Below are 18,627 nucleotides of genomic sequence, written 5' to 3' on the forward strand. Positions count from 1 at the left end.
CAATGATTGCCATATCAAGTTTTAAAACTTCTGCATATGCTAATTTTTTGTGATGACTAAATGCTCTGTCAATTTCATGAGACTGCCTGTATGTGTACCTCAACTCTATTACACTTGGGCTTTAAGAAATGTCATTTTTAGAACTAGGAAAACTAAGAAAAATGTATGAACTGGGTAATCCCATGAGTACACAGTTCAAAGTATCACTATTCTGACAAAAGCTATTGTCTTTATTTTTCAGGTTACGGGTAAAGATTCATTTACCATTATTCTTGAAAATGCTACTACACTTATTTCACAGACACAAGGAAAAAGGGCCACTGGTTGCTTTACTATTGGGAAACTGATTTCTACTGACTTTTTTTTTTTTAAGTGCCTATTTTTACTTTACAATAGTTCAAAACTATTACACATTCATTTCTTATTTTGTGTTGCTCTTCAGGGAAACTGAAAGAAACTACATTTTGGCATCACCTGGGTGACAGGTCTCCTCAAGATCTAAGGAAGTTCTATGGTGCAGTGATAAACCATGAACAGAAACAACAGCAGAAGAGATGATACTAGTTTCCTGAAGTTCTTTGCCATGTCTTTCAAGGAACTGCCCAACAATACATTTCCTAAACCCTCTGCAGCCAGATAAAGAATTACTTGTCGTCTCAGTAGGAATAGCACTGCTGTGCTACAGTGGTCCACTCCCCAAAAACAGTAAGCTTGCCACTCAGCACCAATGTAATTAACGTCAACCATCTCTTTTATCACTTCTTAATCCAGATAGCACTCTAAGGCTGACCTCTTTCTGAACTGTGAAGATGCTTTATCAGTACCTGAAGTGGTTTTAGCATTCAGGAGCTGGAATGAGCAGATTTTCCCTTTCAGCATTACCCTTTTTTTTTCCCCCCCATAAAGGAGATACAGAATGAGTGCAGAGAAACAGAAATGAACAATTTATAATGCAAAATCAATAGAATTAATAAGGGCTGACAACAGTGTATTACTTTGATGCTAAAACAAATCATCTCATTTTCTAGAGCATACTCATGGTTAGTGCACTATCCTGGTGTCTTCCTCCTGCTTGAGTTCATTAATATTACATGGATGGTCCTCTGCACCAAAAGAGAAGAAAAAAGGAGAACACCTACACGTCAGTACAACTTGATTAAGGGACATATTCGCAAATTCAGTATATCAATACTCTCACTGAAGTACTTCCTTGTTGTCTAATAAATAAATACATCAGTGAGGTTATTATGTCATTGTCACCTTTAGAATGCTGCAGTTTGACAAAGTAAATAGCATTTAATGCCCAGATTACACGCATTTCAGCGTTCAGGAAGAATGGTAGGATTTGAAGCTATGTGAAAATACCAGTATAAAACACCCCTTTCCATAGAACTGGAAAGATTTCTCAGTGATTGAAAACGTCTCCTTGTTTCCTGCAAGCAGCAAAAACCTTATTTTTCTTCTTTGTTCTCCCACGTAACCCAATTTACACATGGGATAAGGGACACAAAAATGGCAGAGGATTTAAGCCTATGACTGCAATATTCATTGAATCACCAAATGATTTGGGTTGGAAAGGACATCACAGTCCCCCAGCCCCACCGTGTGCTGGCTGCCCAGGGCACAACAGCCCAGCCTTGGGCATCTGCAGAGATGGAGACCCACAGCTCTGGGCAGCACTACCAGAGCCTCACCAGGGCTCTCATTTAGCATCCCAGGACAGGAATCAAATTCTGGCAGATTCATTATTTATCCCACAGCAGAAACTGAGGGTGGCTTGTGACAAAAAGTGCTTTTGTGACAAAATCTACTGGACTGGGAAGCCAACAGGAATTTAATATTACATATGTCTAGTACTCTATATAAAATCAACAGTAAGATAATGCTAAACTGAAAGAACAAAAGAACGTTCTAAATTTAGTTTACCTTTCTCTCATTTTTATGATCCTCAAAGCCTTTAAGTCAATCTGGTAACAAGCTACGCATTTCTTCACTACTTGCTCTCTTGTTCTGCACAATTTGTTCTATTTTTTTGTTTGCTCTTCGTAAAGGATTGACACACTGACTACAACAAAATGAAACAACAAAACGAATTAAGACCAGATCACCAAGGTTTTAGCTGCAAAAGCCTAGCTCCAGAGAAGTCAAAGATACTACTGGCTTCAGGGGCTACAACATTTCATCAACAGAACACAGACTGACAAAGCACTTCGATAAGTTTTCCCATCTCTTACCTTTTCTTCATGAATTTCAGTTGACCAGCTGATTCATCAAATTGCAGCCATTACCAGAAAATTCCCAGTAATAGGTCAACTGAAATTGAAGGCCTCCTTCCCACAACTGCACTAAAAATTCAGCAGAAGAAAACTGAGATTTTACTAATTTTTATTTAAAACCTACACAACATTGTTCAAATACGGCATCAGTAAGTGATGAGAGTAAGTGACTCTATTCTTTAGAGTCTTACTCTGCCCATCATGGCTTTGGCTGTTAGTAAAAAAAAGACAAAAAAAAAAAAAAAAAAAAAAAAAAAAAAGAGGAGAGAAAGAAGATAGGATAAGACAGGTATGGGGATTACAAAATCATCAGAGAACACTTCAAGAAAAGAGACGTTGTGCTGATAAGACACATAAGGAACTGCAAGGGAGCAGGCAGCATCAACTCATTTAGATATTACTTCCTGCCTAAAAAATATCCTACGAAGAAGGCAAAACACAGAGGTCACCAGTCAGACGTGGTAACCCAGCTTTGCTGATTTCAGAACTTACATGTGCTGTGGAGGAGTACTGAGACTAACCTGAGCAACATAACTTGACTGCTGTAACTCAACCTCTGAAAACTAGCAGCTTCCTTAATAAATTTTACAGGAATTCCATGCTCCTACATATAGGTTCTCTCAGCCTGGTCATGTCTTGACCTGATCATCTATAGGGAAACAGCCACCTCCACACAGCACAAATGCCTGCAAAACTGCCACAGAGAGCTACTTACATTTGGACTCCCTCTTAAAATAAATAAATACAGGATCCTATGGGAAACCTTAGATTTTGCTCTACAAGAAGCATAATGGAATTAATCAATTATCCCAAATTTCATCAGAGAAAGCTCTCTTACTTTTCGGTCAGTCTAGAGAACAACACTTCACTTCTGTGCATGTCCTTTTGTACTGTGTGTGGGAGCTCTCAACACTGACCATACAGCACTGTTAACGAGAACAGGGATTTCCAACTAAATAGAAGGTTTCAGACTTTTTAAAGGAATGTGTTTTGAAGACATATCCTCTAGCAACAGTTTCTAGAACTAGTAAAATCTGATCAAAGTTAATATATTATAGGATTGCTTTCTTCTTAGAACTGAAATGTGTGATGTTGGAAGTTAAAACCATTTAGCATCTGGTTAATCACTACATGAAAAAAAGAAAAAAACAACAACAAACAAGTCACAGCAGAACAGCAATTCCAGTTTCACTGGCTATGAAAAAAAACACAAAAAAGATCATTTAAACATTGTGAATTATCTCACAATGAATAAATATTAATTCATTTTCCAGAAAATATATGATAATTTCATGTTAATGCTTTGCCTCCTGTTTTCCATGTCACTGGTGACTCAGTGTAGCTATCTGTGTGCTCAACATCAGCTGTTGAGCACAGAGTAAGATGTAATGTGGAGATTTTCACAGCAGGTTTTATCTAAATGTGGCACACCATAGCAAATAGCCATCTGCTAAACAGCCACATTTATGAAGTCTGTGTGTGTGCACATGCATGTATATAATCTCAGTCTACTAATATCTTACTAAAGGAAAAACTAAAAACTTTAGAAAAATCTCCACAAAGACAATTGTGTTACATTAACTAAGCTCTAGTATTAATCATGCTATGTGAAACAGCACCTTAAAAAAATAAAGCCCAATTACGTCAGTATGCTCCATCTTAGTTTAACCATTTCAATACTGTAGAGCTTACATTTTCCCAATTATCATAAGAATACACACTCATGCCAAAACTCTTTGCAATATCAAACACTAAACTGCTTGCAAAGCACACGTGGGCTGTAATGTGTTCCATACATTCAGTGGGAAAAACCCACTAAAAAGAGCCACCATAAAAAAAAGACCCAAAACAACAAAAAAAAATTGTTATACGTTAGCAGCATTGAAATAATTTATTTCCTTCTCTCTGAAGTATCTCCTTCTCCTTCTCTTCTGCTCTCCTAAGGCCTACTACTTTGTTCTTCCATCATGTTCTTCCATCTTACTGCATAATTCTATATGTTTATGCCTTACAGAAACTCATTTCTACTTCTTGATCCTTTCAACTTGCCTTTGCTCATTCATTTCTTCCATATCATCTTTCAGATAATTAATTCCCACTTGCACATGCCATTTCCTATGTAGCAGTCGATTAGTTCTCATAAGCAGTGTCATGCTTGTAGAAATAATTTGAAGGTAATGGTAAGAGAACAATTTTTTCTCCAATTTTCCCACGGCTTAGAGAGAAAGGAAGTGGCAAAAAAAATATATTCACATTTGTTTGTTTTAAGCTTATGAAGTGAGACAAGCTTTTCTCAAATCTTCCTTTTTTGTTTTTTTTTCTTTTTTTTTTTTCTTTTTTTATTTCTTTAAAATTATTATTTTTTTTTAACTGATGTTCTTAGTTTCCTGTGCAGAGATCACTGTGTCATAAAATCTTATTTTGGATAGAACAGGATGGTATGTAGCATCATGCCCTAAAGATTTGTTTGCTCTCAGAGTCTCCTTCACTACCTTTTTTGCTCCCAACTGGCAGTTGTTGATTTTCCTTTCCTGCTTAAGAGTAGAACCAAATTGTTTTAATATATATGGATACATGGAGATATATATATATATATATATAAATATGAAGGCAGGTCAGGCCTGTGGTAGGAAGCAGGTGTGGAAAGGAGGTGATGGTGGCAATGGAAAGAAAATGGGAGAAGTGAGGGAACAAAAGTTTGGTCTTCCATATGCCAGCAAACGTGCCCAAGACAGGATCCAGCTCCCACAGAGCTGAACTCACATTCAGTCACTACTGTTCAAGTTCCATTCAGGCCTTTATGCGGAGATTTCTCTGCTAACCTGCAGCCTGTGAGCCCATATGATCAACATGCAGCTTCACAGTTATGGGAAGTAGGACTAAGACCAATTCTTTATAATTAAGTCTTTAGAATGGCTGCTGGAGCATTAACATGCTATTTTATTTTTGCTCTGAAGTCAAATTGACTATGTAGCTCCAAAATAGAAGGATTTATTTTTCATGATGTCATATGACTTTTTCAGCTTATTTTCCCCCAGTCTTTTCTCTGCTCACTGGCTTTAGGTATGTCAGCTGTCCATATCCTTGACATTTAGTAGCAGTATACTGTAAAAGTAGTTGTTTGTGTACTAATTCTTACCTCCTCTGGAAGCAGGCACAGCAATATAATGGTACACAACCCAAAATTAAAAATCCTACCGCCCCAACCAGAAACAGTCGAAATGTCAGTTGCAAACCTGTAGGACCAGTGGAAGTTTGTATTAGTTACAAACAAGTCCAAAACATATGTTGAGGTACAGGTGACAGAGATTAGCCTCGAAGACAGACATGCCTGTATTTCAATCATCAACACAACAGGAAAGGGGCAAATCCTAAAAAAGCATGCAGATTAGAAAGATCAAGTCAAATTTGACCACTGGATTTCAAACACTCCCAAACGTTTGGTTAGTTTCAGAAATAATCACATGAGTAATCTCAACATGTGAAAAATTGTAGTCCTTTATCAAACGAGTCTTACATAGATGTATATACAGTCCTATAGAGCAAAAATCATGATAACTAATGCTATTTATCTACTTCAGATCAAAACTTTTGCAGCGTCTTCTTTAAGCTTTATTTTATTCCTACTGAAGTTAAAGACAAAACTCCCAGATGAGAAGCATTCAAGTGTGCAGCCCATGCCCATAAAACAAAAACACAAGTGGCACGAGTCTGATGTCTGTTAAGTGCTTCTTCTGTCAACAGTTGCTACAAGGCAAACAGCATGTGCTCCCAGGCAGTAAGCGCTGATGATTTCTTTGGACATATGTTGTATATCCTGGAACATTCAAGTAGCTAGCTACAAATAATTTGATAAAATAGTCCATCTTTGAAATTTACTTCCAAACCATAAAAGGAATCAAGCAGTCAGGGTTTAAGAACATATTAAAATTAGATATACTTATTAAGTATATGTCCTAAACATGAGCAAAACAACTAGAGTTTTCACTATATAGCTTTTCTTCTCACTGTAGTCGTGTGTCTTCGTGTGTATTAAGGAAGCACAACTAGGGAACAATATTCTTAAGACACTTGATTTCTGCAGTGTGCACCTAAGAGTCTGCTGACCTTGCGTTCAATGGTACCTTTTTTTTTTTCTATCAAAAGTAGCATCATATTTATGGCTGCCATAGCACTGGAACATGGTGTTGCCTCAACTACAGGAAAATATTCCAAGTTTGGTTCTGACCCCTGTTTGCTTTTGAGCAAGTACATCAAACTTCTTGTTAGCTTACAGATATTTTCTCAGGTTTCATAAGCATATTAAGTCAGCTCCAGAAAACTGAATATAATCTCTGAAATCAATGCATGACAAATTCTATCAAGAATACTTAAGCCATTAATCTCTACGTTCTGGTTTCCTTTTTAGTAAACTTGTACTAACATACTAACTTATTTGGCAAGATTGCCTCTGTCTGAGAAGTCTTCCAGTTAAATTGTCAGTGCATAAAAACACAATATAAAAGGAAATACTATGTTGGAAAAATCAAGATAACACTTAGCTCTGTTTCTATTCAAGTCTATGACAAGTCTTCAAATACCATTCCAACATTTGACATTGTTCTTAACAGGTAATTGCATTCTAATGCTACAGACTGGAATGGTTTGCCCAGAGGGGTTGTGCTGTCTCTATCCTTGGACATGTATTCAAAACTTGACTAGATAGAGTCCTAGGAAACCCGCTCCTCTAGCTGACCCCACTTGAGCAGGGAGTGATGGGATTACATGACCTCGATGGATCTGTTCCAAACTCACTGACGGAGTCTAAGAAGAGCCTTCAACTTTGTACATCTTTCAGTTTGTTGAAGGAAATTCACAACAAAAAGCAACACCATTTTCTAAATGCTATATAAAAAAAGGGAAACAAAAAGATAAAAATTAAGATTTGTTTCAATGCTTTTAGTGAAGCTGCGTTTACCATACAGTGCTGTGCAACCATGGGATATAAAACAAGATTGCTGAATTCTCTCATAAGAGGAAAAAAATATCATCCACTCCAAGTCTATGCTTAAAGAAAATAATAAAGGTAAAACATTACATTCGTTATGTTAAAGGTAGAATTTGAGAAAACAATTATCAAAAGTTTTCGTTGTAAGGAATTTCTGCACACCCTGAAGCCCAGTCTTCTGCCTGAAGCAGTATTACTATTGCCATTAGGTGAAGTAACCTGTGTCTTTGTGTGGCCATGTCATAAAACTCTCAATAAAGGTGATGCCACCTTTTTTCTCATGACTTCTTGTCTTGGTTCTATGGTTTTTGTTGTCGGTATTCCACATCATAGCATCACGTAAAGCATGGGGAGCTGAAGAGTTAATGCCCCACTTCTGTGGACCGCTGATTTTCTGAATATCTGTAGAGAAGAACTACATACCCCAGAGGACTTTGAGTTCAGAAAGAAAGATAAAGCTCCTGACAAGTCATGAGACTCTCTCTCTTTCTCACTGCCTGGCACTGTGTAGGTGTGCTTCCCAGCTGTTTTGCCTTCAGTTCAGAGTGAGGTCTTCAGTTTTGGAAACTCTCTCTCAATCTATTTCATTTAATAGCCTCAATTCTAGTTATATATTGTATTACATTATGCAATCTTGCATTCTGATATCATACACAGTAAATTAACTTTCTGCAGACAGATCTAGAGATAACTCTCTGACACTTGTTCAAGAGGTTCACTACTGTTCTAATGAAGTTTTATTTCCTAATATCCAAGCTGAATTTCTCAAGCCTCAACGAGTTGCAATTTCCTGTCATATCATCTGGTCCTACCAAACAGTTTGGCTTCCTTGTCTTAATAACCACCCTTCAAACCGATTTCTATGGCTATTTAATAACCATTTAACCTCCTTCTCAACAAATACACCCAATTTCTTCAACTTTTCTTTATAGAACTTTCACAGATTCACTTCTTTGTATTAAACTCACCACCCTTCCATTTCCACAAAGAAAGCCTTCCCTCTATTCTTTGTACTAGCTGACGTAGCTACTTCTATTTGTATTTCATCACATGTTCTTTGTGCTGAGGTTTACAAGCTACCCAGACGATGAATTGTTTTCTGTATTTCTATGCAGAAATAAATGCCCACTTAAGCTTGCTTCAAAGAGAATGGTGACCCAAGAAACTAAAGGAGAGAAAAGAAATGAAAAATCACATTGTCTTACCAGGAAAAGTACTTGACTATGAAGCAAAAATTTACAGAAGAATACTTACTGTCTTTAAACGGGATATAACATTCCAGTTCATGTCTGCCTTTGGAAGGACAACATCTGTTTTCCAAGCACTCTGTTGCATTAATATTCCCTCCTACATGACAAGGGACTAAGGAGTACTTTTCTTTGTATCGGCAAGCTTTAAAAAAAAGTAGTGAAATGTAAGATTTCTGTTCTAGAAGCAATACCTAGATAAAGAGAGGCTACTATTTTCATGCTTCTAGCATGTTTTGAAGAAGTCTGTTTAGAAGCAGTGTTATTGACTTTCATGTAGAATTCTTCCACAAAAACTAATCAGTCTTTATTTTAAAGTCAAGAGAAAACCTACGATCATGTCATACGAGATCTTAAATAATTGGCTTTTTTTCTGTAAGAAACATTTAAAAAACTGAATTAAAAAACATTTGTTATTCATGTTTCTAAAGCTAAAAGACACTAAGTTTCCTGACTGCACTGTTTCTAATTAAGAAAAAATCAATCAAACAAATAGAAACATTAAAACGTCTTAGATTTTTGAAGGGTTGATTATACAGTGTATTGCAACAAACCATTTCTCCATTCAGCACTAATTGCATGATACTACAAGCAGCTGATATGAGCAAAGACCTAAGATACCCAGTCAGTTAATGAACACAACATGTAAAATTTAAAATTTGCTATTTAAAAATAGATTTATGGATAATCATAAGATCTTCCCTGGGAAGCGTTGTTACATATAAATGGCTTATAAACTGTAGAGATCTGACATACAGTCTGTGATTTAATTCCTATAAAACTTAGTATCCTTCACGTGAAACTTCCACAGAAGCTGCAAAACATCATTTGGTTCTACTACTCCCAAGATAGGCTGCATTGCCAGCTTCACCTTTATCGCATTCATTACTGGTAGTCAAATTCAGTTATATTAAACGTGAGGTCAGGCACTTCACAAGACCTCAGTGTTTATTTAGAGCTAGGCAGAAAATCACCAAGACCTTCATTGTTATTACTAAGCAGTTATGTATTCAGTGATGAGTGATATTTGCCTTGTATTTGTCAATGAAACCATTCTGGAACCAGGCTTGCTAATTTTGTACATACTGTGCACTTTCTCCACATTTCATGGATTTTATCTTTCTTACTGCTATTAGCAAATACATTCTATTTTGATTTGTTTCTCAATAGTTTTCTGAAAGTAACGCACACCTCATCAATTAATTTCAGCAGTTCAAGAGTCTTATCTAATGGTCCTGAATCCTTCCTTAGCTAGTAGAAATGGGAGTGACTACTACTGAGCAAAATATGCTTACACAAGCAGACTACAAAACTAACTCAAAACGGATGCAAGAAAATATGGGAAGGTGAATTCTACATCAAATTGTCCAGCACTTCTAGGTCAGCTCGTTGATGACAGATAGTTTTATAAGACAGAAGTAATGCAATTGAAGCAAATTTGTGATGGTTCAAACAGCACATTTAACAGTATATTTTTGATAAGAACTAGTGAATTTTACAGTATCAGACTGAGGGGTTTTAAATAGACTGAGTGCCAACAGTTAAGGAGTGAAAAACTGTACTAAAAGTAAGGTGGAAGAAGAGGAAAGAAATAGTGCTGCAGTGATGAAATGGCACTTACTCACTGGCCTGAAGAAGTTTAAAAGAGCTTCAGATGCATCTTTCAGTTTCGTGATAAGTTTGCTGGCTGTCACTTCATTTTTTTCCAAAGCATGAAGAGTTGGTGATGTAAAACCTGAAAGCTCATAATGATTAGCTCATTACCATCAAAATATCTGTAATTAATTAAATTGAATGACATTTTCATACTGATTATTTTTCATTATGAAGGCATTTATAGTCATTATGAATTGTGACTGCTGATGGCTACTGAGGTTAAGCACAGATGTCTTTCCATTGCATTCAATTATATCATGTCAAACTGCTTCATGAACCACAATGAGTAAAGAATTAAAACTATGAAATTTAAATAAAGGAGTCAACTCACGTGGAAATTGAAAAGAAAAAAATCACTACTGTTCACATAAAGTGTGCAGGTTACATGAAAATTCTATACTACAGTTGTATTTTCTTATACATGCAAGCAGAACTTCTGCTTATACCCAATCTAAATTTCCTCTTTCAGTTGGAAACAATTTCCCCTTCTTCTTTCACCGCAGACCATGCTAAGAAGTCTGTCCCTTCTTTTCTGTAAACTGCCCTTTAGATACCCACAGGCCGCTCTCAGCTCTCCCCACAGCCTTCCTTCTCCGTGCTGCACAGCCCAGCTCTCAGCCTGTCCTCGCAGGGAGGTGTTCCATCCCTCACATCGTTTTTGTGCCCTCCTCTGATGCGCTCCAACAGCTCCGTGTCTCTCCTGTGCTGAGCACTCCCCATCTGGACGCAGCGCTCCAGGTGAGGTCTCACAGCACGGAGCAGAAGGGCAGATCCCCTCCTCGCCCTGCTGGCTGTGCTGCTTTGGAATCATCCAGTATCCAGTTGGCTTTCTGGACTGCGAGAGCACAGTGTTGGTTCATGTCCAGCTGCCATCCACCAGCACCCCAAAGTCCTTTTCAGTAAGGCTGTCCTCTATCCTTACATTCCCCAGCTCATCCTGGTAATGACAACCCAGGTGACAGACTTTGCACTTGGCTTTGTTGAACCTCACGAGTTCTTCTGGACCGCTCAGCCTAAGTCCCTCAGGACGACATCCCATCCCTCAGGCATGCTGACAGCACCACGCAGCTTGGTGTCATCCGCTAACTTGCTGAGGGTGCGCTTGATCTCACCATCAATGTCACTGATGAAGACATTAAAGAGCACTGGTTCCAACACTGACTCTTTAGGGATACCACTTCACTGGTCTTCATCTGGATATTGAACCACTGACCAGCACCCTCTAGGTAAGATCTCATAAATAGTTCCTCACCCATCAAACAATCCACCTGTTTGATCCCTGTCTTTCTGATTTGGAGAGAAGGATGTGGGGGACTGTCAAAGGCCTTACTGAAGTCCAGATAGATGACATCAGTGGCTGTTCCCTTACCCACTGACACAGTTACACCATTGCAGAAGCCAAAAGGTTGGTCAGGCAGGACCTGCCCTCCACGAAGACATCCCCACGTGCCTCAGTATAGCTTCCAGGAGTATCTGCTCCGTGAACTTCCCCAGCACTGGGGTGATGCTGAAAGGTTGGTAGTTCTCAGATCATCCTTTCTACTCTTCTTAAAAAAGGATATGACATTGCCTTTTTTCCAGTAACCAAGGCCTCCTCAGGACTGTCATGACTTCTGAAATATCATAGTGAATGGCTTTGTGACTATGTCAGCCAATTCTCTCAGGACTGTGGGATGCATCTCACCAGGACCCATAGAACCCTACACTCTTTCCAGGGTACCTGTCCCTTCTTCCACTACCTGAGAAAAATCTTTCTCTTCAGTCTGACCAACCAGTCCCAGTTTAGCTGTGCTGGTCTCTTGCCTTTCCAGAATTCTTACAGAGAAGGAAAGCTCTTGTAAGGAAAACTTCCTTAGAGATCCACCACTTATGTTCTGCTCCCTTGTCTTTGGTGACAGATGCCCAGGGAGCTCTGTTGACTCACCCCCTGAAGAGCAAGCAACTGGCATTCCTAAAGTGTAGTGTCCTGATTTTGTCTGTCTCATATCCATCAGGAGCGTGAACTCCATCACTGTGACAGTGGGCTCCTCCTGCTCACCACTTCCCTGCCCGTTTTTGTCCCTCAGTTCCATTCTTCAACCTGACTTTGCTCACAAGACCCTGTACAGGAAGAAAATGAACAGCAGTATTCGTAATACTCTTGCTGAAACAGACCAACAACCATCATTCTGTCTCAAACCAGAGACTAAAAGAACTGATAGCAGACCCCTGGTACAACAGCTGAGGACCAATTGAGCACATGCCTAAAAAGCAACCTATGAGTCAAACATCTTACCCCATAAACAGAGAGAAGTACAAGAGCCCCTTTGAGCTCCCCTGCATGGCTGTGGGCTGCTGGAGCACGGACACCTCTTGAGGTCACCTTACACAGATATCCCTTACACCCTGACATCAAGACACCTTAAGGATACAGATCTTTGGTAAGTGACCAATTGTTTAAGACTGCATTAGCCTCACGAAGATTACATCTTTGACTGTAAGCTTTGTTAGCCTCACAAAGATTGTATCTTAGATTGCTTGTACGCATACAAGCCCAACACAAACTGCTGACCAAGTCGGGACTGGGAGGGGATTCAGCTGCACTGTGGCTCTTTATCTCTGCGGTTCAAGGAGTTCAGAAAAGAAGGGAATCAACTCTGAGCCTCCTGACTCAGTGAGAGGGCTTCCTGTATGAGCATTTTTAACCCTACTCTCTCTGCAGTAAATAACCAAGTGCATACAACCATCTCAAATCTTGTGAAGTTGCTGCCTTGGTTACAATTATGCTTCATTAAATCACCATACTGTATCCATATTATAATCAATAAAAATAATCTAGCTTTTCTCCTACAAGTGTTTTCCATCCACATCATCAACTGTAGTTGAAGCCCCCCCCCAAGACAAGAGCCTGTGATTGCAACAACTCCTGTAGCTGGAGGTGTAAGGCTTCCACAGGCTCTGGTGCAAGAGGTGGCCTGAAGAAGACCCCAACCACAAAGCTCCCTTTGTTGCCTAAGTCTCTAATTCACACCCATAGGCTTTTGACTTGCTCATGGCCATTCTTCAAGGACAACTCTTCACACTCCATTCTCTCCTTGATGTAGGGGGCAATGCCTCCCTCCCCCTTCCTTCCCTGTCTCCTCTGAACAGCTTGTAGATATTGATAACCACACCACAGTCATGGGAATCACCCTACCAGGATTCAGGGCAGCAACTATGCCATGTTTTTTTGGTAGTGTGGTGGCTTTCTCTTTGTTTCCCAAGCTGCATGCGTTGCTGTAGAGCACTTCAACTGGGAAGCTGGTCCTGCCACCTTCTTAGAGGATAACTCCTTAATTACTTTTAAGTATTTTCACCTAGTTCCCTGCTGCCTTCTCCTGTTACCTCTGGTTCCCAGCTCATCATCAAAAGATTTCAAGACTTCTCAATCACCTTACAACTATACTGCTTTGAGGAAAGTATAATCAGTAAGCCTTGTTGTCTCACTCTACCTTTTTTTCATCAAAGCAGAAGTAAAAATCACAGGGGGACTCCGCTAGAAATCAACTATTTTACAGTGTGGAAGAACGCAGAATTACTATTTGCCTTCCCCCCCACTCCACCCCCCCCCCCCCTCCCCCCCCCAGGAAAAACTTACATAATCAGAACTGTAAGAGCTTTCAGTGACAATTTATTGAAAGGCATTTCACAGTTCTACAGTGCCTAACCAAAACCTAATGTATTCAAATAACTTAAGGTTTTTTTGCTTGTTTTTTGGAGTTATTCTCAAGAAAGGAACACCTTTAGTTCCAAGTACATAAATGCTCTATTTGTCTTGGGGCACAATTTACTTTTTCAGTGCCATGTGACAGTCTTAGGAAAAAGAAGCATCATAGGCATAATTGAATTCACATCAAAAAAAGGGACTGAGATGAATGTTTAACAGGAAACTGACCAACAAACTTCACATTAGCAGATACATCACTGTTTCTCCACCAGCCTTGATGATCAAGTTAGAAATTTTAAAGGAATTCAGGTTTCAAACAAAGTTTGAAATAAGTTTTGTAATAATTTCCTAGGAAGTTCATGCAGTGATCTATCTGGCAATCAGTTTGATAAGTAACACCTGAAAAGATGACCACAATTGTCTTTCTTACTACTCCCTCACCTTATTAAACCATATCAAACTTGGCTTAAAGAGACAAACCGTGTAATAGACACTGCCAATCACATTTGTATCTATATTAGATTTCATACATGCATACCTATTAAAGATGTTTTTGCTTATTTGCAAACAGAATGACTTACTGATCTAGGTACTGCAAAAGCATTTTACAATGAGTTTTGCAGCAAATTGGTAGCTCTTCAACAAGATGCCGCCTCAGATGTGGATTCTCAAAGCATGAAGGATTAATAGCAAGCTTAATGTGTGGGCTGATACTTTAAGTGCATTTCAGATGACATTTAACTTCATTTGAATGCAAGTTAACAGCTTAACAAAAATAATCATTAACTATTTTGAGCCACCTGCTGCAGTAAGCAAATATCAGATCTCAACAGGTTTTAGGAAAAACAACTGTATCTTGTAAAATGTAGTGTAAGTGGGGAAAAAAAAAATCAACAAACAAATTAAAGCAAGACAGGTGTATTACCCAGGATGCAACAAGCAGCACATTTCTCACAGGCACAAACATCAGTGGGAACTACAGTTCTTGAAAAAACATTTGCTGTATTCAAGTGACAGGACTCTGACCAATCCCATCTGAGTGCCTAACTTTGTCACGCTCTTCAGTATTTTCCAATCGATGCCAAGACAACAAGACTGTAGCTTTATAGGCATGTTACTTGCTTCTATGAAATCACTTTTCACCGTGAAAACTCACATGAACTGATGCTATGAAGCAGTATCAATATGACATAGTTCCATGCCAGATGAGTGCCAACTCCTTGCAGCATTACTGTAATAAACCAAACGCAATAAGGCATGTGGTTACACACAGAAACTTCTGATCTTTTAGCTTTGCACTTATGCACTACAACAAACACGACAGATTGCTGCACGGAGCAGAATGTCTGCTACCCTCCTCCCAAATAAGGAGGCTAAATTCAACAAAACATTTGGTGATAAGAAGTGATTCTGAATAAATTACTCATTTTTGAGCTTACAGGGAGGCAGTTTGTTAAATCGGGACTGTGGGGGGGACGGGGAAATACATCTCTTCAAAGTACCTCAAGCTAGATAATAACACCTTGAAAGATCACTTGTAGCCAAGTATTCTAATTTGTATTTAGTGAACAGAAGGAGCACTGAAGAATTCAAAATTGTCAGAAGCTTACAACAGAATTCTAGTTTAGCTTACAGAGTTCTTCAGTTTTCCCAACATCAGAGAATATGAAATGCTTTAAATAAAAACATTTTAAAAAAGGTGACAAAAAAAAAAAAAAAGAGATATAATGGATAAAAATACTTTTAAAATCCTGAAGTCATTTGTATCAATTTAACTCAAGTTGGGTTTTACACCTCCAACCACCCCCAGAAGATTGCTGCACCAGATGCTATGTTTCACTGCCTGCTGCTCCTGTTCTGAAACACTAAAAGATCTTTTTCAATCACTATAACACGTATTAAGACAGCTTAAACCAGGGATTTGGTTAGCATTGGTAAGGGAACAGAACCCTATTTTCTTAAGTGCTGTACAGAGAACAGAACAGTTGTGTTTTATGCAGGTATTGTCCTTTGAAGGGCCTGCTGTCTGAGCTGCTGCTGCTAAATGAGGAACACTTCCTCGCACTTTGAACATACCTAACCTGTACAGTAACACACATTTGTTGTCCCAAGGAGAAACTTTACATCTGGCAGCTTTTTTTTTTTTTTTTTTTTTTTTTTTTTAAAAAAGAGAATAGGAATCTAAATCTCAGGACACCCATTATAGTTTCTCCCCAACATACTTTCCTTATGCTTTCTTCTACAATTGGATCAGTAAGATCACGGCTATCCTCTGCAACTCCACACAGAATCAAACCTCCTCGTCACAATGGACTACATGTTCCTTATGATGTAGCTCAGAACAAACAGTGTAGATGTGGAACTGAAGCTAATGTTTGACAGACCAGAAAAAGAAGCTGCATATGTGGTTTGAAAAAGTCAGCCTCCCAAGGAGCAGACTGCTAGAAGACTCAGTCTTTTAACTCACTAAGTTAAGATTACACTTGTGCCACTAACATACAATACAGGGATACCATCTAATAGACACATATGCAGACCAGGTAAAGGATACCTCATGCCATTAAAATACACTCCTCAAAACAGACAATTGATTTTATTAAATCTAACTTGAGCCTTGAGTATAGACTAAATCCATCAGCAAAAAATACCCCCCAATATGACCTCAAACAAATTTTCACTATTAGCACTTCTACAATAGTTCCTCATCATTTAGAGACTACACCTATGAGATGCTAGTTTTGTTTAAATTACCTGCATTTATTGGAAATCGGTTTCTTTTATTCAGAGCAAAAACATGAGAATCTTGTCTTATTGAACCCCCACTAGAAACTTAAAGAATTCATCTATAATTGTTGCTTTTTTTTTCTTTTTTTTTTTTTTTTTTGCTTATGATCCAGTTTCATAGGGCACTTAGAAATTACTTTAAGCATTTCTTTAAAACAGGCTTCAAATAATAATAAAAAAAACCAACACAGTAGCAACCAGTCCATACTCAATTTAGTGTTATTTATCTCCATCAGGAATTGCTCAAGATCAGTGATCCATGTATCATGCAAGCAGAAGTGGCAAACATGAGGTACAGCTGAGAATGACTGTTAGGAATATTCATTACTTGTTGTGGGCATAAGATCCACAGGCTGCCGTGAAAAACTCATACTTCCAGAGAGTGGAGAGCTACTGCAGTGAAGACAAGCTCTTCTACTGTAAGTAAGTATGAAAACATCACGTGAAACTGACTTATTTCAGTGAAACTCATGACAGCACAACCCTGTAGACTAAACCGGACTCAGTTCAGAACACTTAACTCTGAAGAACTAGCATCAATTTTCATAGCATACATAAAGATGCCCTATGCATTCAGATATTACATTTCTTCTAGCCACTGTGATTTAATGGATGCGAACACAGCTGGAGAAGCTTCTGACTAGCATTTTTTTAAGATGAAAATGTAACTCTTATGTTCAAGTTGATGGTAAACTCATCATGCAACTGAAAAAACTGCATTAAATAACATTATCAGCATCAAAACACTCAGTTCTACTATTACAGCTGCTACTGTTTCAAGAAAGTCTTCAACAATACACATAGTTAAGAAACCCTGAGGATCACCTTTCCTTTTGTTGTTTAATACAGAACACCACTTACCACAACCACACATCAGGGCTCCTGAAGCAACTGTGGAATACACTGCAAGTACACTGCCAACTACTCAATCTATTCCCCTTTAATATTCGATGTATGAGTTTTGAAGAAGATATGCTGCAGCTCAGAAAAATAAGTTACCTTTCACAGTAAGCGTTCCTACAAAGAACAGAGTCTACTCACTCAACTTACCTGCAGCACTTTACTTGTTTTTGGCCTGCTGAAATGGACAAGCAAAGAACATTTTATTTTAGTTACACAAAACGGTAGAAAAAGCCAACCCACAAATAGGCCATCTAAAAAGTTTCCATACTCAAGTTCATTGATTTGCTTCTTGAACTCACAAATACTCATCGAGTAGATCTACCATCAAGATAGAAAGGGTCTCTTCCTGAGAAAATTGATTCCTGACAGTATTTTAAGCAAATCCTGAGAATCTTGACTACCCAACAATATTAGCAAAAACGCATTCAATACAGAAAGTAAACAGACTTTCTACTTTCATTAACATTTGTTCATTTATAAGGCTTTGAGGTTAACCCTATTGAATTTAAACTGCCATCATTCACAAATACCCCCACTCTGTTTAAAGAACTTTATTTTCAAAATAATTTTAATTCCTTCGATCATACTTTATAAGTTACCAATACGACAGACCTGCACTCAAGGATCAGACATTTGTTGCACTTTCAAGTTGTTTTTTTTTTTTTTTTAACCATCACATGATTTTTCAAAATAAAACTAAACATTTAGATTCACAGTTTAATTTGTTGAAATTTAATAACATTTAAAAACACTAGAATTTGAATTGAAAGGGATACATGTTAAGTACACAAATACTGAAAGGTCATAATTCCAAAATGCACTTGAAAACGGAATGTGACTAATTAGTCAGAAAGGTATTTTAACCTCACATTTAACCTAGTTAACACCTTAGTAAACTCACCACTAATTTTAAGAGATATAGTGCACATAGTGTGACAAATCAACAGATGTTGTACCATTTCATAATGAGAAAGTTTTCTTGAGCATTATGCGCCATATTTTTGAAAACTGGTAATAGTTCAGAATTCTTCTAGAATGTGAAAGTACCAAAGGCTACAGCTAAGGTCTAAACAGAAATATATTCTCTAC

At 38.1% G+C, this 18,627-nt stretch overlaps 1 protein-coding gene across 1 annotated transcript; it reads right to left on the reverse strand.

Annotated features, from left to right (window-relative positions):
* Positions 1 to 756: 756 nt before the first annotated feature.
* On the reverse strand, positions 757 to 18,554 carry FMR1NB (FMR1 neighbor). Its single transcript, XM_048959941.1, has 6 exons — positions 15,008 to 18,554; positions 10,132 to 10,245; positions 8,518 to 8,655; positions 5,416 to 5,512; positions 1,927 to 2,065; positions 757 to 1,103 (listed from the first exon to the last, which is right to left on the reverse strand). Exons 1-5 carry the CDS (start codon positions 15,108 to 15,110, stop codon positions 1,963 to 1,965), a joined length of 555 nt encoding a protein of 184 aa, XP_048815898.1. The 5' UTR covers positions 15,111 to 18,554; the 3' UTR covers positions 757 to 1,103; positions 1,927 to 1,962.
* Between the last annotated feature and the right edge of the window lie 73 nt (positions 18,555 to 18,627).

Source organism: Lagopus muta, chromosome 13, assembly GCF_023343835.1.
Source record: "Lagopus muta isolate bLagMut1 chromosome 13, bLagMut1 primary, whole genome shotgun sequence".
Taxonomy (NCBI): domain Eukaryota; kingdom Metazoa; phylum Chordata; class Aves; order Galliformes; family Phasianidae; genus Lagopus; species Lagopus muta.